General features: G+C 36.5%; 1 protein-coding gene and 2 long non-coding RNA genes across 6 annotated transcripts in view; 1 reads left to right on the top strand and 2 right to left on the bottom strand.

The window, feature by feature from the left end:
* LOC116172513 (histone deacetylase 7) overlaps positions 1 to 21,472 on the bottom strand; it is a 34,971-nt gene extending 13,499 nt beyond the window's left edge. For both annotated transcript variants that reach the window (XM_031489746.1, XM_031489745.1), the window contains exon 1: positions 20,867 to 21,472. In XM_031489746.1, coding sequence (XP_031345606.1) covers positions 20,867 to 21,216 — 350 coding nt within the window. In that variant the 5' untranslated portion in view covers positions 21,217 to 21,472. The remainder of the gene's footprint in view (positions 1 to 20,866) is intronic.
* On the top strand, positions 7,813 to 8,534 carry LOC116172516. Its single transcript, XR_004145675.1, has 2 exons — positions 7,813 to 8,262; positions 8,308 to 8,534. It is a non-coding gene; the product is annotated as an uncharacterized LOC116172516 (long non-coding RNA).
* Positions 8,432 to 9,525, bottom strand: LOC116172515. Of its 3 annotated transcripts, none has more exons than XR_004145674.1 (4): positions 9,089 to 9,518; positions 8,789 to 9,030; positions 8,625 to 8,738; positions 8,432 to 8,450 (listed from the first exon to the last, which is right to left on the bottom strand). It is a non-coding gene; the product is annotated as an uncharacterized LOC116172515 (long non-coding RNA). The 3 variants fall into 3 exon arrangements; XR_004145673.1 differs by lacking the exon at positions 8,432 to 8,450 and having other exon boundaries at positions 8,607 to 8,738; positions 9,089 to 9,452; positions 9,511 to 9,525; XR_004145672.1 differs by lacking the exon at positions 8,432 to 8,450 and having other exon boundaries at positions 8,607 to 8,738; positions 9,089 to 9,515.
* Positions 21,473 to 22,244: the final 772 nt, after the last annotated feature.

Raw genomic sequence — 22,244 nt, 5'->3', positions numbered from 1 at the left:
AAAAAGGCCAATTACTTGACAAAATTGGAGTACAGAAACGTGCACGCTCTTTCCCGTCGCAAGCCTCGTCTCTTCCTTCTTTTCCTAATTTAAAAGAACATCACTTCCACTAAAGCATCATACTCCTACTTCCACCAATTTCAAAATTACGCGCAAACCAAATCGCCCACCTGCATCCTTTGTTATCAGCACCAAACAACGTCCTCCTCGCACACAACCCGATAGTACTTAAATGCATTCAACCAAATGTTCCTTAATTTTGAACAACGCAATTTTCACAACTTAACAATTTAAATAAAGAATTTTACACGACATTTACACTGTTGTGTGAGAACCAGGCCAGTTAAATAGAAACAGGTTCAGGTATGTTCATTAAAATCAGATCTGCTCCATATAAACAGCTCTGTTCATTAGAAGTAGGTCCGTTTAACAGAATCAGGATCATTTAACCTGTTGCAGTCGACAAACCGAACAGAATCGAATGATCTTCCACCACCAAATCGAAAACCGAAACCCTGAAAAGCATCTCAGATCACTAAAAAAAAGACATTGGTACATTTTCGCAGAGAGTTACCCACTTGTCTACTGAACTACTAATTATTGTGTTGTATATTTTTGTACTTTATGGTACAATCCGAGGTACAATCACTAGCCATTCGATTTTATTATCTGTTGAATCAAGGCTGACGTGGAATAAACTGCTTGTGTATCACTAGTATGTAATTATGTATTGATTTTTCGCGTAGTAAGTCGAACTCCTTTATATTTAACCTTCAATTACAACCAAAATTGCCCTAATGTATGTAATTTCTTAAGTCTATTACAACAAAACCAAATTGCTAACGATAAATTCAAAACTACTGGTAGGAATATTTAATGTTTTGTGGATAGAATATTTACACCCACCAATTTTCGTTGTAGTTAATATCGAGTTACTTAATGTTCAATTATTTAAATCGATTGATTGAATTTCGTGCCATTACATTTTTTTAATTCGATCTGCTTAATTGTATTTTCATAAAAAATGCAATTAATGTTCTGAAAATAGAAACAATTTTTGTGCTTAATTGAATTAGTTAGGGTGATTTTTTTTTAATTGGAACTGTATTGCTGAGTTGTGACAAATAGGAAGAAATGTAACCGTATTCGACTACAACTTTTAAACTTCATTCTTTATACATGTCATGGCCATATTATAGATACAGGTTGCAAACTAGCCTACTAACTTCGTCTTAAAATAACAAAAATGCATAATGCATAATCAAAAAAAAAACAAGGAGATCGCAAACAAGTTTTACAACGCTAAGTTTTACAACGCTATAGATATTCATAATGCAACAAAGCATAAGTAATTAATAAGAGATTAAGCTGCCTTGTATTTTCATGTACAAGTTCTATGGAATCCAGTCACCTATACGACAAATATATAGAATGTATCATGTTAGAGAAAAACCAAAATTTGACGAACCGATCAATAGTTAGTCTAAAAGTCACCAGTAATACTCGTAAACAAGTATAAATTGTGCCCAAATCTTTTGCAGATAAAGCGTATTTTTTTTAACCGAAATAGTTTAGTAAATAGTTGGTCAATAAGACAAGAGGAATCAAACCCGAGATCAACCCCTATTCTCCTAAATTTTGTTTTTCCTTTTTCCTCAAATATTTTCGAAATACCTATTGGCAATCAAGTTTTCACATCGCTAGATGTGTCTCGTTTAGACCATCTTTCCGCTCTTTGAGAGTACCCTCCTCCGACACTCCGTTCTTCTGCAAATATTTGTTTTGAAAGTTTTGACATCACCAGTACATGATGTGTCTCATCCAGACGTTCCACTTGCCCTTTATGAGTGCCCTCTAAGCAAAATTTGATTGCCACACCTTCAAGGTATAAGTGCAAAAAATTCCAAGACTCTAGGACCATTCCCCTAAAAGAAGTTCAAAACCGCACAAGTGGGTCCGGACCGACGCACAAAACGCAAACAATGGCACTTTTTTTAATACTTCAAAAATGCTCTAAAAAAGAGAGTTGAAACCTCAAAATCGGGAGCACACAGCGTTCAGCAATAAGCTCATAGAACGACCCCATTTTTCGCGTCACGTTTTACTCCTAAGGTAATTAAAGGTCAATGGCTCCATTTCTGTAATGTGATATTTTATTTTCTAGGTTCAATGAAACCACGTTTTGTGTTCATTTCATTTTCAAGGTCATAGAGATCAATGGTCAATGATTTTTTGTGGCATAGAAAATTTCAAGGCGATTAAAGGTCAATTTTGTATGGTGTCACCATATTTTGAAGGTTAGAAAGGACAATGGATCCATTTTTCGCGGTGTCAAATTTCACTTTTCCATTAAAGGCTAATGCCCTAATTTTCCAAGGTCATCAAATTTCAATGTCCCAATTCTTCGTGGTGTCATATATCATATTCAAGATCATCAAAGGTCAATGACGCCATTTTTTCAGTGTCACCTTTCATTTTGGACTTTGAACGATGACTGGACTTTGAACTTTGAACGGCGACCAACTTTTGTATTTTACAGTTACTTAATTTCGAAAATCGCCCCATCGTTAACCTCTGGTTTTGAAAGTCCTCATCAGGAGGAGGGCGAAATAAACTTGACGGCACTCCAGTTTCACCTTATGGAATTTTACATAGAGTCGAGTTACGATATCTCTATTATCACTATATGGCTATCACTTGCATTGGTCACGATTGCTAGCATACGCTATCCATGATATAATTAAAATTATTATATATTAATATTAATGAAGCGAGAGCCTTAGGGTGAGCGATGAGCTTGAACTACTTTTCAAAACCACATAAGCAACTCTTAAACTTCACCTTGTCTTAATTCGCAAGGTCGCCACCAGGAGCTAGCTGTCTTTGGACTTCACCTTCATCAATTTCCCAGTCATCACCATGAGGTCAAGCTTTGCCTTGACCCACCTTTTAGGAGCAGGTCAAAGGTGAGTAACCTTTGATAGATTCCTCATCAAGGAGAGAGGTTAGACCGAGGGTGAGACCGACAGTTGAACTTGACTTAATTCCCAAGATTACCACCCGAAAGGTCGCCTTAATTTTTGGAAATGAAATATGATACCTCGAAAATTTGAGAGTTATTGACTTTTGTTTACTTTGAAAATCCAATGATACCAAAAAAATTATTAGGTCTATTGATTCTTGTTAACCTTGAAAATGAAATACACAGTATAGAGTACAAGAGATATACACACATCAATAAAAGAGTAGATCAAGGTTACCAAAAAGTGCTAGTACATAACTAAGAAGTATTCAAGGTCATTATTTCAAGGGTAAATTTTGAAATGAAAATGGGACCCTTGATCTCTGATGACCTTGAAAATAAAAATGTCATTGAACTTTCATTACCTTAAAAATATTGTTCGAAAATATGACATTACAACACAACCCTTTAACGATTTTGGGTGTAAAACGAGGCACCGCAAAAAATGAGGTCGTGGACCTTTCCTTCAAATAATGACCTGGAATGTGAAATATGACAACAAAAAATGGGGTTATTGACATCCGATGACCTTGAAAACGAATTCCCTTGAGTTTCACCTTGACCTACTTTCCAATTTCTACGATCGCGGCGAACCACCTAGAACTAAAAAACTGTTTCCTCTAGGCCGCTCGAAATTATCTTTTTTAAAATTTTCAAACCGGTTAAAAATAAACCGATCGAATCTTTTAAGGAATTCGGACCCATCAAAATCCTTAAAGGAATCGGTCTCTAGTGAATACAAATAGAAAGAAAATCTTTACCTTAGTTATACAGCAACTAAAACTACCCTTGTGTCGTCCAACCTTGGAATACTGGATTATCTCCGACTAGATCTCGTCGAATGGAAAAGAAAATGGTTGACTGTAATTCCGGGTGGTAACCGGGAGGGTTCAATGATGAATTTTTTTAAAGGATTTCAATCAATTAGTTAACTAATATGCTGCAAGTGTATTTCGAGTGCAATAAAAACCGTGGGGAACAGTGCGTCTGTATTGAGAATTTTGCAACAATGTTTGCACTGAAAGTACCCGTAGATGTGTCTCGTCCAGACGTTCACTTGCCCTTTGTGAGTACCAATCGCCCTCTGGAGAAATTATATCCGATCACGGTAAGGGGTTGAAGAAGTGTGAAATCACCACGTTAGTATAACACGGTCGGGGATGGCGCTCAGATGTCACCGACCCCACATCAGATAGCCCCGTTTGTAAAGTTGTTTATGACAGGGCTCGGATAGTTACACGTACACTACACGTCTTTGTGCAAGCGTTCTTCCACGGGGCCACATTTGCTGCCAGCCAGCCGGCCGGCCGGCCAAAGCTACCTTTTTACAAATAAATTTGCAAAAATGTGCTAAAAGTCCGAAATCAAATACCGAAATAAAACTGTTACATGAAAAACAGAAGATCAGCGATACGAGAAGTAGCGTCATAATAAAGTATCTTAATTGAAGAAACGTCCGTTTCCTTTCGAATAAAAATTGACAGAGAAAATTGCAGGTATTAATTTCCTTTTTATTCACGAATCGCGATACACCGTTCTAGTTACCAGGAAATTGGTGGTTACGTAATTATATATAGGGCTTTCATTTGAAAACGAACTGCCAATTGTAATTTGTAATTCTAATAACAAATCAAAAATTACAAAAACACGTCCATTTGGATAGATAGAAGGAAGTTTAGTGAAAGGTTATGCATCATCTCCCCATATTGTTATAGGTTTTCATTTCATTGAATACTCCAGCCACGACTCCAGCAGGCAGATCCAAAAATGATTATTTCAGGTCTTGTGCTTAGGTTGTATCCCAATTTTAAATTATTTCTTAGATTTCAACTAAACAATTTTAACTAACAAAAAAACACAGAACAACAAATAATGAAAAGTAACCAAAAAGAACGGTTTTTGGAAGGATGTAAACTCGATTTCGACACATTTAAATAGACAATTAACTTGCTATAAACTCGAGTATAAACTACACCTAATTTTAAAGTGGGGATAGTCGAGGGTGCGAAAGTAAATAATCTTCCCCCTAGCGAAGTATCCGAGGAAGTATCTAAATGGGTGTGTTTTTGTAATTTTTTTAATCAAAATTACGTGGTTCGTTTAGAAATGAACGCCCTGTATACAAGTCTTTGCGGGAGTTGTGATAAACTAAAAAAAGCTAAATAACGTAAACGTGAATATTTATTTAAGTAATTTCATGCAAATGTGGAAAGCAACAAAGTCTACATTGTACAATACTTATAATGTTAATGATAGAATAAAATTTACGTAGAAGCTTTCCACGAAAACAGGTGACGTTCGAATAGTCGCGTATAGGTATTTAATGCAGGTTTAGTTGACTATCGTATAATGGACTCCGTATCAACAACAGAAGTGTTATGGCACCGTGAAAGTCAATATTTACATACATCACAGTTTCTGGGAAAACACGGTGTAGATAGACATGTTAAACATTGCATTGACACTTAACTGATTTCCGTTCGTTTTCCACGAAAAGGCTATACGCGATTTTCCCCGAAAAGTATTTATCTCACAATTCTTTTTGTTTATTTATTTGCCCTTGATGGCACATGGATGATAAAAACACGATGGGAATTTTTAAATTGTTTGTATATTTATACAATACAAAGAAAAAATTTCAATCCAAAATATTTACCTCGATCGATTCGATACGTTTGATTACGAAAATGGATCCGAAAAGGTTAACGGGTGGTTTTACCCTAGTTGTTTAATTGCGGATCACAAGGTTCATGTTGTTATTAATTAACATTGAACTCGAGATTAAACTACAAACATTCTGGAACGGATATTATCTACCCAGGACAGATTTTATGGAGCACAGGCGGGCCTCTGCAAGAAAGGGGCCAGGGACCTTCACAATAGAGAATATACAAATTTCGACCGGTCAGCAACTTTTACGTTTTTTTTTCAAACTAGTTTTTTTCCTCGTTTTTTTCGCATTTTTACCAACAATAGGTAAGTATTTGCACAAAGATAATTTATCGTTCTTGAATAATCCATCCATATTACAAGTTTCTATTTACTAACAACTTTCAATTTGATCGAGCATCTCGGTGGTATAATACTTTTTCGTAGTTTCGGTTTTCGATTCCTAGATTCGTGCATTTGTCACGATTTTTATTACCTTGAGATCGTAAATCTAAATTAAAAATATGTGAATAATCCACTCTTAAACCAAATAAGTAAATAATTACTTTCGACTAGACAATATTTTTTTTATTTAGTCAGATATACCTACAGTGTGTCCAAGATAAGAATGAACAGTACAGGGAAATCGTAGAGATAGACAGTCGGTTAAATTAGAAAACAGTTGCGTATTTGAGAGCTTAGTAAAATGATGTTTTAAACATTCAGAAATTCTGCTCAGTTCCGAAGATATTCCAAAAAAAACGAAATTAGGCATACACGTTTTTATTTTTTCTGACCCTGTTTGAAAAGATATCTTCCTCATAGACACTTTTTAACCTCTACAAGATAGTGTCAACTGATTTTGACTGCGACGTTTCGTCATCAACTTGATCTTTTAATATGGACCAGAAAAAAGTACATACTCTATTGAGCAGCATTTTTTATTACGAATACAATGATGTATGGGACAAACAAGAATTTCCGTAAGATTCAACAGTAGATGGAGAAGGGCAAGAGAGTTTCCAAGATAATCCCACTGTTACACAATAGAATCTCAAAAACGTGTAATTACAATCAAATGTATTTGTGGTTTCAAAAATGACAGTGGTCTTTGACCTGACGTCATAACAGAAGGAATGATCAAATTAGACGAAAAAAGGTTCCACAAAACTGCGATGGAATTCTCTCTGAAGAATTCAATTCTCCAAGATCAGGCGCTACATAATACAAACTTTGCTCGGAAATGTTCAAAGAATATGCTCGAGAATATGTTTACACGTCGCAATTAACTTCAATTATTCCCGGCTTTGATTTCTTCCAACTACGAGGAAAATATACTGCGGTACAGGGTGTAAAAACGGTTAGGGACCATAGAGGTTTCAATGCTTCTTTATATCGAAATATTTTGCGTCTGCTTGCTCATGTCCCCATTTATTATTTTGCAATACGGGAAACCGGAAAAATTATACATAATATAATTTTAATTTTCATTTATTTGCAACTTTCCTAAAAAATAATTAGAGGAGAAAATAATCAATATAAAGAAATTACCATTGAAATACGTATGGTACGTAAACCAATTCTACACCCTGTATATGTACGGTCATAGACAAAAGAAATGATCGCCTAATATGTAAACGCTGCGGCCTCGGCTGCGGCATAAGCAAGCAACATCTCTATCAGATCGGGCTCCGTCGGTTTCTTCAAGGAGATACCTTCATTTGTTGGTTCGCATTTCCAAATTGCACAAGATCTATTCAAATGTTGGTTGCGTATGCTGCAGGATGTACCTATTCGACGATCATGACTTTTGTCAATGACTGTACATGTAACAGTACGGTTGTCGCACTAGCGGATAATTTGTAGCGTGACTCTTTGATTTTATGACAGCATCGACCCGATTCCCGAAGATGTGCTTTGCATCGACTGACCTATTGACTGACCATAAGTTGATCGAACCATCGAACGCAACGACTGGTCTAGCTAGACCACTCGTTGCGTGAAAGTCATGCGCAGTTGCAGCTACAGAACGGATCTTGCAGCTGTTTTGCTTGGGTTATTCAACGTTGAGATAAAAGGCCTAAACTCCGTACAATCTGCGCATGCGAAAGAAACGTCAAAGTTGCAATGTTATTAATTAAAATGTAGGTTAGGTTATTGTTTTCATCACAGGCTGTTATAATGAACAAATATATTCGTAAATCGTAATGTACATTTAAACTCACAGACTTTTGACGTTGTTATACCAAGAGCCATGTTTCGCTGCGGCAGTATAAAATCCGAAAAGGACAGTATAAGCCCCATGTTCACAAATCGTAACCCAAGACATTTCAAATACCTACGAATCGCTAATAAACCGGACGGCTACTACGGTGATAAAACTGGAACGCTCCTACTGGCATAAATATACAAATTTGCTTTCCTACCGCCTCCAATAAGACAGCCCGATTGTAGATGACAACCGACACAAACAGGCCGTCACGTAACTTCATTGTTCGTGCATTACATCAACGGACCCGACACTCACCGCTAGCACGAAGGAATGGGCCATCAAAACCAGGCTGTATAAGACCATGCACCAAGTCGTTGGCGTACGTGAACGTCCCTGCATTCAATTTAATGTTTGCTACTTGTAGGTTTCAGTTCTTAGTACAAAGATGCCTTGCAAGCGGTCCGACAGAGTTTATGTGCGATTGCAAACCCGAACACAACGTCAGTAAGGTCGCAAAGTTTCTAATGTGCTCCAAGATTTCAATTTGAAATTGCCAATTCACTATAACTAAGGTGCCCTTTTTATTATTGTGTAATTTATTATTATTTAATGTTTAAAATATTGGTAAGCAATAAAAAGTTTACATATTTATCAAATTTATTGTTCTTGAAACCCATTAACTTCTTCTTAAAAAATCAAATAAACGGTTTTTCATGCAATTTAGAAATTAGTAATAAGCACCTTCTTTGGAAGAACCTTTGAGTTAGAAACAGGGAAGCATCTCGACAGACTGAACGTAGGGCTTTCTATCACTTCATTGCAGCGACCCAATACTCAGCCTTCTCTTTACAGAAACTATGGAAGCACAAGTACAAATAAAACTTGTAAATTATGCAGCTATTTACCTAATAGGTCCACAATTTAAGATCGATTCACATTATCTGTCAAGTCAGATTATATCCCACGGGTTTGGTAATCTTTCTCTCGTCCACGGCTCTCTTGACTATTCCGGTTCAGACAATTTCAAATTGAAATCTTGGAGCACGTTAGAAACTTTGTGACCTTACTGCCGTTGTGTTCGGGTTTGCAATCGCACATAAACTCTGTCGGACCGCTTGCAAGGTATCTTTGTACGAAGAACTGAAACCTAAAAGTAGCACACATTAAATTGAATGCAGGGACGTGACCGTGTGACGTTCACGTACGCCAACGACTTGATGCATGGTCTTATACAGCCTGGTTTTGATGGCCCATTCCTTCGTGCTAGCGGTGAGTGTCGGGTCCGTTGATGTAATGCACGAACAATGAAGTTACGTGACGGCCTGTTTGTGTCGGTTGTCATCTACAATCGGGCTGTCTTATTGGAGGCGGTAGGAAAGCAAATTTGTATATTTATGCCAGTAGGAGCGTTCCAGTTTTATCACCGTAGTAGCCGTCCGGTTTATTAGCGATTCGTAGGTATTTGAAATGTCTTGGGTTACGATTTGTGAACATGGGGCTTATACTGTCCTTTTCGAATTTTATACTGCCGCAGCGAAACATGGCTCTTGGTATAACAACGTCAAAAGTCTGTGAGTTTAAATGTACATTACGATTTACGAATATGTTTATTCATTATAACAGATACCAGCTTGTGATGAAAACAATAACCTAACCTACATTTTAATTAATAACATTGCAACTTTGACGTTTCTTTCGCATGCGCAGATTGTACGGAGTTTAGGCCTTTTATCTCAACGTGGTTATTCATACCCTAAAGTTGGATTCACATGAATACAAAATCCGACGATACGGTCATCCGAAATGCTTATGATTGGTCAATAGTTTGACATGTCAAGCACATTTCAAATTATTGACCAATCATAAGCCTTTCGAATGACCGTATCGTCGGATTTCGTATTCAGGTGAATCCAGCTTAACTATACATTCACATATTTTCTGTGAAATAAAACATGGAATTGTTCGAGGATTTTCTCTCGGATTTTCTGGTTATTAATAACCTCCTTCCAAAGACGTTGGGCATCTCATCTTTGAATGAAAATCTATCACTGTTTAAATTTGTATATGCAGCCGTAGAAACTCTTTTAACAATAGGGTGTTTTCATATTTTTTAAAAACTGGGCAAAACGAAAGCCCATTGGCCGTATAAACGAGCTACACATTTTAAAGAAATATCCGAGCCTTCATTTTCGAGTAATTTCAAAATAAAATTCGAAATCAGAAATTTGCCGCGTAAACGGACAGCCACGCGTTTGTACGGTCACCTGCTCTCAACTACGTCACAGTGCATGTAAACACTGGAAGTGTCATTATAAACAGCACGCGTTCTACGGTTTTGATTTGTTTTCTGCCGTGAATTTATGTTTATATAGATTGTTTTTATTACTATCAAAGACTACCTAACATTGTGCATGTTTAAAAAAGTATGGCGCACAAAATAAATGGTGTTTTGTGCCATGTTGTACAAGTACATCGGTGAGTACGCCAAACAAAATATTTATTTCTGTACCACTTGAGTATTCTCGCAGAAGAAATTGGTTTAAAGCAGCTAGAAGAGATATGCCAAAATCAAAACCAACGTTTTACTGCTGCGAAGATCACAGAGGATTTTTTAAGAAGTATTAAGTACTGGGGCAAATTGAAAATAAAATTAATCGGAGGGGGGGGGGGGTTAAAAAAATTAAGAATTTCTTTAAATGAATGTATTTCAGTAATGTGCTTAGAAACCTGCTCTTTATAAAATTTTCTAATGAATTTTCTGTCGGAATATGTCTCTTTGGAGGGTTCCCTGTAACGCCTATCCTTCGGTTCGCAATGTGCAAAACTACAGTCAAAAGATCTGATTGACGATGTCGAAGTCCGGCAGCCGAGGGAATATGTACTGTTAAAATCATGGGATTTAATTTATGCACTAAACATCCGTTGTGACAAATTCATTGTACAAATGAAACCTGAAACTGCAGATTAGTGCGGTAATTTAGTTCTTAGTTATTACTGCTGACAGGTCCCTTTAATAATGCTTTAAAGTTTAAAGCGTGATAGCCGACAAAATCCTCGAAAAAATAAGTTGGTTGTAGGTAGGTAAGTACCTAGAAGTAGTAAAATAAAATAGATAAACACATTTCTGAATTCATCAGCTGCATTAAAACGATCATCTTCTTTTATAAATTCCATCACCATAAAAATGTCTACGGATGGCAAATTGTTTGAGGACACTTTCACAAAGTTCTCTGAAGACATTTCAAGTTTATAACCCACGAAACAATCCCGCAATATAATTTAAACACACGACACAACACTATATCTACCAAGGTGAAAAGGTAAACAATCCGCCATTTATATACGGTGAGACGTCACATCGCATTGACCAATGACATTGCGTTTAGATTTCCCTTTGAAATTGTTGGTTTTAATGAGTTTTCTAAGTCTTATTGCTTTATAAATACTTAAATATATCGTTTTTTAATGAGCGCATACCGTTACGCTCACCTTTATGTATAAAATACAGTACAAATTAGGTTAGTACGAATATATTGAAAACACCCTTCATTGCCCTATTTCTTATCTTAGTATCCATAAAGCCCATCACACAATGAAAAAAATAAGGAATAAGAAATATGAAATAAGTAACAAATAAGGATTAAGAAATAAGGAATAACAATTTTCAATCTACAGATCTTTATGGATTTGCACACAACACTGAAATGTGAAATAAGCCTGGGAAATAAGAAACAATAGTTTCGTTCTGTCGAATTTTTATTCCTTATTCTTATTGCGAACCAATGACATTAGAAGAGGCGCACACCCAGTGGCGTAACTACAATGTCTCAAAGGTACGCAATGAGGACGGGCCCCGACTTAAAAGGGGCCCCAGCAAAAATGTACAAAAAATGTAATTTTTATATAAAAAATACTGAAAAAATTTAAAAATTTCCCGAACTGCTTCAATGTTACGCTTGTGTTAATTATTTACATAGTTTGCGTTACTAACAGAAAAGATAACATTGTTCACAGGCGGTAAATAGGTACCTATAGGTGAAAAATTTGGACAATATACAAAAATTAACAATCCGAGGAAGTAACTAGGTATTGAATTTAAATCATCATATCATATCATTTAAATCTGACCTTAATTTAATACGAAATTTGATATGCTCAAAAGTAGCCAGCTCAAAGAGATTTAAAAGCAACTCCACGACTCCACCCGTTTTCCATTTGTGAAACATAAAATTCCGAAGTCTCTTACATAAACTACCTTCATGAAACACTTTGTTAATTAGCGGGACCTTCTGCAGTCCAGAAGATATCTGAAGGTGCTGAATACAGTAACCTTAAACTGAACTTGTATTTCGAGATGAATGCGACTAAGTACTTTTAACACTCTAGCATTTACCTCTGCATGGACGAAACAGTTACCGTCATTCAAAAAAGGCGGATTCATACACAAAGAATAGAAATCGCTAATCAAACTTAATAACTAAATGAGTTGAAATGTATCTCCAGCGGTGTCTGTAGATACGCCACCTGTACTTTTGAAATTTTGAAAGCAGATATCTCAGAATGGACGAAAATACCAAGTGGAACCTCCAAGAGAAAAGCAAAAAACCAACTTTGAACAGCGAAGAAATAAGTTCAAAGTTGAGCAACGTCGGAAGATCGATATGAGGGTGATATCTTTATTAAAGAATCCGAATCTTCTGGAGTGTATTTCTAGTGAACTTTCATTTATATATTTTTAAGATGGTTGTCATTAGAAATCCAAGCGGTTATATTAAGCGTAAGGGAAAGGGCCCCCAAATATTTTTGAGGACGGGCCTTTAAAATGAAGTTACGCCACTGCGCACACCGGCACACGTGTATTCTATATTTATTATTTTATCTTGTTAAACTAAAATAAAACAAGTACAATGTTTTTGTGAAGTTATGAACTTGGAATTATACGTATTTGATGTCGGTGCAATTAGCTCGCTATTGCCTTTACATTTAGCTGCCATTATAATGATTTAAATTCAAACGGCATGAGTGTTCTGATTGGCTTATAGTCTGTTGATATTTGTTTGTTGTGTTTTGCGTGTACGAGGTCACTATTTCTCGAGCTATTTCTTATTCCATATTTCATATTTCTTATTCCTTATTTTTTTCATTGTGTGATGGGCTTAATGCAAAAACAAAACAAAATACAAAACTGACAAATGGCAGTTCAATTCTTGTCTGTGATTGATTAGCTCATAAAGTTTGTCCACGATTCGGGAATGCAGCTAAACTTGAACTTATCCCTATCGTATACGATCAGGACGTCATGGCAGCCGGTCACATCATTTATGCACATTACGGATCATATCGACTAACTTCGAGAATCTATGCCGCTACCTGTATATACCATATACGACCGTGGCTATGAGATAGGCATTATTCATTTGGAGTCAGTTATGAGTTTAGTACAACGGTGTCACACTAGCGGATAATTTGTAGCGTGACTCTTAGATTTAATGGCAGGATCGACCAGGTTTTATGCATGTTTTAAGTACCTAGCATTCACAACCTCACAGCCTTAAAATTAATACGCACAATTAACCATTCAAAATTAGCGTAAACGTTTAAGCTATGTATTTTAAAGGCCAACATTCACAATATTGAAAATTAATCGTTAGAATTAATACTTAACGCAGAAGTTTGAAAACTGTATTATGTCTATAAAGAAACCACAGTCTTTCTATAACAAATAAGCAAAATTAATTCCGGTGAATTGTTTCAATATAATAAACATTAATGTGCAAAGTTCAAATTGCCGGGATGACCAAAGCCGGGATGTACAATTGTTGCCGGGAAATCGGTGCTGGAATAGTCATCGCCGGTGTGACTGTAGCCGTTAAAGTGTTGACCGGACTTCGTACAAAGTTGCAAACGGTCCTTTTTCAAGCCGTGAAAAATACGCAATACTTCAAAAGATTTAAAGTGTACACATTGCAGTTTTGCAACACATTTGAAATGACATCTCTTAAGACACTAAGCCGAGCACTAAGCCTTCCAAGAATTCAAAATGTACACAGTGCTATTATAGAAACTACTGTATCCAACTTGTAACAAGATCACGCACCCCTACTAACGGGCGATCAAAAATGAGTTGCTGTCGAGTCGCCTTTGGAAGTTCAAGTTAAGTACGATTTACCATATAAACAAAAATTCCAAAGGTGACTCGACAGCAGCTCATTTTTGATCGCATAGTATTTATATTCTATTAATTGCGCCACAGAGCCAGTTGGCTTCTCCTGCAGACTATAAATCGAGCTCTAAATTAATCATTTGCTCATAGCTATAGACTTCTTATGTGCCGGTACCAGAAAGTCAAGTAGGCATAAAGATTTAAAATGTGCACAGTGTGATTTTGCTACAGAGTACTACCATATCCTGAAACTGCATCTCTAACTCACAAAAAAATGTGCACATCCTAAAGGGCGCTAATGACATTACATAGTTACATTGTTAGGCAATGCTAATGTTCCCATATGTAGGAGGTTCGCCGAGTTAGGCGATACAACGTTCATCGGGTCTGCTCTCGGGTCTGCTATTATCTATATAGAGAAAAATGAATGTTTGTCTGGCTGTCTATGGATTTCCCAAACACGGTATGAAGTTCGCTTTATGTCAAAATTGAATAATTAATAGGAACGCGTGTAAAATATAAAGGTAGAGTACATTTTGACTGTATTTGGTTTTTGTCGAAGTTTTTTGTTAAAGTACGAGTTAAATTGTACCTCTCGTCAATTTTTATTTGTACATTTTTGCATATTTATTGCTAACATGAGACCTCGCATGAGACCAAATACGCTAGAAAGCTATTGCTAACTTCACCCGACTCCAATATCTCGGAGTTAAGTTAAGTGTGAAGTTAGCAATAGATTTTACAATTTCTTGAGAATTTACTCGAGAATTTAGCAATAACGATGCAGCAATACATAGGTAAGTATGTAACAATATGCACATAAGTGGCTAAATTCTATTGAGGGATGTTTGGAAACTGTTCCAAGTGATTTGAAATATGCACATATTATACAAATTGACAAAAATGGGACCTTTTCTTAACTCATAATAAATGCGTTGCACAGCAGATGTGCGTCTGAAAGGTAAGTATGTATTCAAGATCTCTATTGATGAAGCTTGAGGAGGATCACTCATACCACTACTAGTTTAGGGGAATGAAGGCCAAATGTAAAAACTCGCCGTGAATAAAATTCGCAGAGCAGTTCAGAGTAACCTTATAAATATTGAGGCGAATCCTCGGGCGAATCGATCAAGCTCCACGGATCCAACGGTCCCCTGTAGGACAGGGTCATTTTTAATTCATCCTTACAGCAAGAGTTTTCAGCCACACATTTGAAATATCTCTCCCTAATTCGCTCAAATAAATATTAAGCTAACGTTGGCGATAATGGAGATAAATTTATTTACATCTCTAAGTATCTTATCCATCTCGAAACGGAAGTCCAATTGTGACGCACCTGTTTTAAATCGATCATAATCAAAATCGCAAGATTACATTTTTACTACTGCTACGCCATAAACTGCTCTCGTAGTCTTCGATAAACTTTTGAAGACATTTTCCAATTGACTTCATTTAGGAGGCTTCGCGAGACTGCGTGACATGAAGATCTACCATCTGTGTAGGAATAAAATCATGTGTTTTCCTTCCTTTATTCTTCCCAAGTTTTTTCGTTACCATGTTGTAAAACTCCACGGTTTAATTACTTTTAACTTACGTCAGCTTAAATCGTCTCGTTACTGCGCGCATCGCACGAAAAACACTTACTGGAATAACCAGTTTTTCGGTTTTTCTGCTAAATTTCGTATCGATCGATATACCCTTGAAAAAAATGGGTAAAATTATCAAATGTACTAGGTAAACATTTCCCGTTAAATTTGTTAATGTCGTCGTATCAAAAATTGAACTTTTGGCTTGAAACGAGAAAGAATAAAAGACACGCCATAAATTTATGTACATTCGCCTGATATCTTATCCATGTTAAATATAGATTGTCGTTGTTTTCAGTTGGCGTTTATTCATAATTTTTCTACTTTAGGTATACTTTTACACTTTTGGAGGTTTTTAATAACGCCGTCCAATCGAAAGGGAGAGTTTATTTATACTTCGACTATGCCAAATTGTATTTTCCTATGCAGTGATCAACCAGAAAAACCTGGTTTCGTCAATCTCCACTCGAAATAGATCTGTCATTTTTTATCTATTTTGTAAATACGCAGATTAAGATTTTCATTGTTACTAAACTTGATCAAATCTAGAGGCGATTATTTATAGCTTTATATCTTTAACTGCGTTATTGGTTTGATTGATTTTATCATTTAGCGGTTTACTACCTACAATAATTTATTATTTATTTTATCACATCTGAAGATCGATATCCATTATTGGATCGCATTGTTCTCCAAGTTACATTATATCAGAAATTCTATTTTGGTACCTACACCAAAACTAAATTCAGCTAAAGTTACCCAAAATCAGTCCTCAAAGTCTGCAACTGAGACACTGAGGAGTCACCATGTGAAATTTGATCATGTCCCAAGTCCAAAACAGTATAAATTGTCCCGACATTTTTTAGCAACCCGACGAAATTTAGGCATTGAGCCGATTGAGGGGAGTAAAAGCATTTTAAATAAAGACCCCGTGCTTAATGCGTGTTATTTAGACAACATTTTGATAATTGTTACAACACAATTCATATGACTAATTTGAGCATCCTCGTTCAACCGTTGCTTTTGAAACCAATAATGATTAAGGTATAACCAACCAATTTTGAAATCATTTAATCTATTCAACTTTGTATATTATTGACGTCATCTGAATTAACCGCACTTTCCTTCAAAACATTGTTCCATTTTCCTTCTGTGAGTACCCTCCTCCGACACTATTATCGAGATATTCGCACTTAAACTGACGTAGTCAATACATATGTTTCATTCAAATGTTCTATTATTTTCCCCTTGTGGGTACCTACCATCCTTTACCACTCCTTGCTCGAGGTATTCATTTTGACCTCACCAATCGTTTTCGATATACTCGTATTACCACTCACAGAAATCTCGTTCAGACGTCCCATTTTTTGACACTCCGTTCCTCGCTTTCAAGTACCTACGCACTTAAATGTATGACCTACCCAGTAGATGTGTTTGGTCGAGACGTTTCATTTCCCCTTGTGAATACCCTCTTCCGATACTCCGTTCTCGATATATTCTACCATTAGATATGTTTTCTCCAGACCTTCAATTTTCTCTTTGTGAGTACCCTCCTCCGAAACTCCATTCTCGAGATATTCGCACTTACAAGTTTCGACTTCAATAGATATATCCCGTCCAGACGTCCCTTTTTTGCCTTTGTATGTACTCCCGTCCGGCACTCTGTTCTCAAGATATGAGGAATTGTAACTTTTCTCGAAAATATGTCGGAGAGAACAGCAGGATTGTTGTTGAGACTGAAGATAATTCATTAAGGTCAATTCGTTTCGTTGAGACCTTTCATTAGAGTACCATGAAGAATAGTCAGTGTCTTCCCCCTCCACCTTAATTTTGAAGGGGGTAATTGGTAGAAAACAGTTCCTTTTCCTTTAGCTGAAGACTACCGTGGAAAATAAAACCAATCCCCCACCCCCCCCGTTGTTGTATCCGGTATTTAAAAAATTTCAAGACTGGCCAATTATCAGTATACTTACGCATTTTTGCGCAAAAAACTTCCTATACCAAGAAATGAACCCGAGCCTCCAGGAAGCGAGTTGGGCGTCCTTACCACTACACAATATGAGATATATTACATCGTGACTGAATCTAATATGAATAAATTTTCGCGCCTGTTGCGACAAATGATTACTAACGTCATGTTTCATGCAGGCGGCGCAGCAATATTGATCTCGGTGTATTTAGTGTGTAGCCATTTTTAGAAAATACCTACAATGCCTTGGAAAAGATTTAGAAAGCCGAGTAGAAAGCTTTGCCTCATCCGGAAGTCTCCTAGAAGGCTCTCCCTAAAGACCGAAGACATCTGGAAAATGAGCGAGATTATGAGAAACCAGGAGAGTTTGCTCTAGAAAGTACCTAGAACGTTCTGAAATGTGTTTGATTCCTCTCTGAGTCTCGAATGCTCTAGAATTCACTTGTAGTTTTCTGATAAGAGTTTGAGTTGTGAGTAAACCACAGGTGAAGTTTGGCGTACCTACACTGTTAAATCCGTTAAATCTTTGTAAAACTTATTTGTTTTTGGAAAACCGCAGGTCAAATTTGGTGTGCACAAGTTGGGCAAATGCATGAAATGTTAATAAAATCCCGAGTAAAATCCTTGAAATCTACGAAATCTTTATAGTGAAATCCATGAAATATGAAATTTGGTGTACATGAAACATGATACTCGCGATCAACCCCTTGCAGTAGACCTGCCTTTTAGAGTATTCTGTAATGCTTTCTTCCAGTAGCTCTTTAGGTTTTTGTTTTCAAGATACCAGTAGAGGGTGATCGGTGTTCTTCTCTTAAACGGCAGTGCGACAAAAAATGATCACAAGGTTAAAATAGTAATAATTTATTGTGAACTTCATAGTGTACACCGAGGTGTACACGTAATTATTAACGAGCGACAAAGCTCGTTCATGATTTTAGACTTTCTGTCCGTCCGTCCGTGTACATGATAACTAGCGAACGGTTTCGAATTGTCCAATTCTGTTCTTAAATGGATGGATTAATAACGGATAATTATTATCATTTACTTGTACTAAAATTTATAACATGTACATTATCACACGCGAACGTCATTATTATCACTTCGGCATCGATGTTGGAACTGTGAGTAAGCTCAGTTCGTTTTGCTTAAGTATATAGCAACGGTAAAGTTTTTAAAAAAAATCACGGAACATTCTTGAGTAAACACATATGTCACATATGTCGCGGAAAGTCTCGGAAAAAGTGCCCCACATCCGCCTTAATTTCTTATCGCCGATAACTAAACCTTTATCGACGAGTTTATCGACTTGATGGCGCCCCGACATCGCTCTAGATTTCTGGAATATTCGCTGCGAGATTCGCTGCAATAGAATGTGTCGTTTGTAGGGAAATTTTTCGAAAAAAAGTTCCCTTATGTGATGGTCTACTCAACGAGCTGGGTGTCAAAAAATTCTCCTACTGAAAATCGTATGCGATTCTTCGTATCTTGTTAAGATACTGATAGGGGTTGTCGGAGTCACCCTCTTGGACTGTAGTGCAGGTTTGTTCAAGATAAATAATACGTAAATGTACTATTATATCGCTAATTTTTGTAGTATTTATTGTTCTCTGATTACACGCGCCACTGGTGCTTCGGGTATTTCAAGACATTTTGTCCGCTGTCTTCACAATGTAAATGAAGTAAAATTGCACCCTTGCAAGCGGGACCCTCGGCGGGACCAGCCTTCCTATTCTTTTCCCTCGGCTTTTCCTGTGTTCAATTCGTTATTCAACGGACCTACAGAAATTTTAGATACATATGTCGAAATTTCCAAAGTACAGATTTCCGCAACATTTTCAAAATGTCAATTTCCTACACATTCGCAAATTTTCCAAAACATTTGCAAAATTTGCCCAGATTCCTTTGCCCAGCCGCCCATCCAACGACTTTGTACCTCAAAAAGTTGGTTAGTAGATACTTAGGTCTAAAACGAGGTCTAAAACCATTTTTTTTTCAAAATAAACCAACTGTCTAGAATGTATCGTTTGGTAGAAACAGAAAGAGGGAACCTGTCCCAAAATTCCCACCCTAAGATGGTGCCGCACTGACACAATTTAATATCTGAGGTTTTTTCAAGATAAAAATAACAATCCAAACTGGGGTTTTTGAAAATTCAGAAAAAATTCCAACTGCAATTCTTAGTGGGGTCACGAAAAAAGATCAGAATTTCATGAGATTTTAAGGATACACTGTTTATGTATTTTAAAGCGACATTGTTAAGTTTTCCCTCGGTTTGTGCATACGAATTTTCAAAAAAAAAAGGGCTCTCAACTCGGCTCTAAATATTTTTCCTAAAACATGTAAGTCGAGATGTAAGTATTTTAGAATATTTTGAAATCCATCGATGAACCAGGTATTGCAATTGAAAAATTTCATTTTTTTTCGAATTTTCAAAAATTAAATTTGGTTTCATAATTTTCACGTTACAGAGACTATTTACAGGGATGTTTTAGAAGTTTTTTTTGTAAAATCCATCTTCAGTATTTGGACAAAACTATTCGACGTGCTTGATTCTGACACCCTGTGTAATGGGGAACAAAGAAAACATAATCGGAACACTTAATCTCAAAAGCCGACAAGAAATAATACTGGACCCAATAAAGGTAGATCCGAGGGTAGATCCTTAACGTGTATCAATACCTATGCTAAAATCCACCTTTTCACAATCTCTCCTCAATATCGAATTTACAATATTGTTTTTATGTTAAAATATGGATCTAAACATAAAACATAAATCAAACGGGTATAATCTAAAGCGGTCGAAAGAAATCCCGACAGATGAATTCTTTCTGGAGAACTTTAAACATGGACTCTTCTCGAATCCCTTAAAAAATCATTACAGCTTGATATATAACCAACCCCGAAAGACATTAATTAAGGAAACTTCGAAACAATACATTTCTGGGGTTTTACGATTGAATCACGCCATAAAAATAATTTATTTTACAGTAAAATGACCAACTATATTTAGTCAAGGTTGTCTATAAAATCAGTGACTTCGTCAAACATTACGACAGGTGGTGATTCCTATCAGTTATATCTAATAAAAGGGCAAGTGGTAAATGATGTGTTAAAATTATTTGTTTACAAATAGAAATCCTGACGGTTTGTTGTGTGGGTGGTATAACTTTGAATGGAATCAGCTGACGCCATCAGCGCTCTAAATGTAGATGCCACAGAAAAAGGGGAGCGCGTATTTTAAAACTGACCTACTGAAAATACTTACCACGAGTTTTCCTGTTGGGGTGTCTTCGAGCATCCCGAAGCACGTTGTTTTAAAAACACCTGCAGCTTTTGTTTGACCTCAGATGAGGCCACCGCGCTCTGTTCGTGTTTTTCTTTTCGTCTGAGCGCTTCAAGCTGTTCCCGTTCGCGAATCTCCTGCAATTGTTTTTGTTGATCCCAAAACTCCTTGAGATGTTGTCGAAGCTGTCTTTCATGTTGTTCGGCGAGATGTTGTTGTTGCTGCTGAAAATGTTGCAGAAGAATCTGGTGTTGCAGCTGATGTTGCTTTTTTAATTGCAGAATCTGCTGTTCCAAAACGCGCTCGGGTGCCTCGCGCTGCTGTTCGGCCATCCTACTTTAACAACATCCTGTAACACTTCACAAAAATAACACTATCACACAACGCACGCTACGCTAAAACTGCGAAAAATAAATCTTTAATTATATGTGAGGTCATTACGGTCGTAGTTACACTGAAGATAGGAGCACTGAAACCACGAATGGAGGACGGATGCGTAGTTGCCAGATAATGTAATGATAGGACAATTTTATAATAAAGTCTGTAGCTTAGAATTTGACCTATAGTAACACGCTTTGTTTGTAACTATTACGCGTTTTACCTAACACCAACGATATCTAGATTTTAATGAGTCATTTCTATTTTTAATGTGGGATAATACTGCATAGGCGCTCGTCGTGGAGTTGCGCCGTAGAACACTTCAGTTCCAATGTACAAGACAAAGATCTCGGGCGATCACGTGGCTCCGTCCACATGCAACAGATTTCAATGTTTTCATCGGTTTCGCTAACCGTCGGCATGGCAACGTTGTGAGGAATGTAAAAACCAAGGTTGGTACAAAAATAGAAAATCTTTATTATAAATAAATCCATTTTTTTCGCAGCTGTCCCAAAATACAGTCGACCTATAATATACACACCGAACTAAAATATCGCCTTTAAAATAAAAAAAATACATATTGTTCACTGGGTGCCACAAAATTCCACCAGCGAAATAATTACGTTCTAAATATAGACCGTATTGTACTGGGCAAGAGAGATAAGCCATTAAATAAAGATAGATACGCTGAACGTAAACAACTAATAAAATTCTATAAATAAATTGATCAATTCATATAACAATTTTCACCTATGTACAGGATGTTGCATAAGGGAAGTTTTTACAATCCCCCGCCTTGATTGGTCAAGGTCGACTGGTCGACACGATTATTAATTTCCCTCTTTAAGAGACTTTTTAAAATTCAAATATTTCCATGATGATAATATGAACCAACCTAAACATTTTATTAATTTGTTTACATTATTTTAATACTGACTACGATCGGTAATTAAAGTCTAATTTATGCACTATTATTGTAATG

The sequence above is a fragment of the Photinus pyralis genome, unplaced genomic scaffold, assembly GCF_008802855.1.
Source record: "Photinus pyralis isolate 1611_PpyrPB1 unplaced genomic scaffold, Ppyr1.3 Ppyr1.4_LG5, whole genome shotgun sequence".
Taxonomy (NCBI): domain Eukaryota; kingdom Metazoa; phylum Arthropoda; class Insecta; order Coleoptera; family Lampyridae; genus Photinus; species Photinus pyralis.
This window is presented reverse-complemented; position numbering and strand designations above follow the sequence as displayed.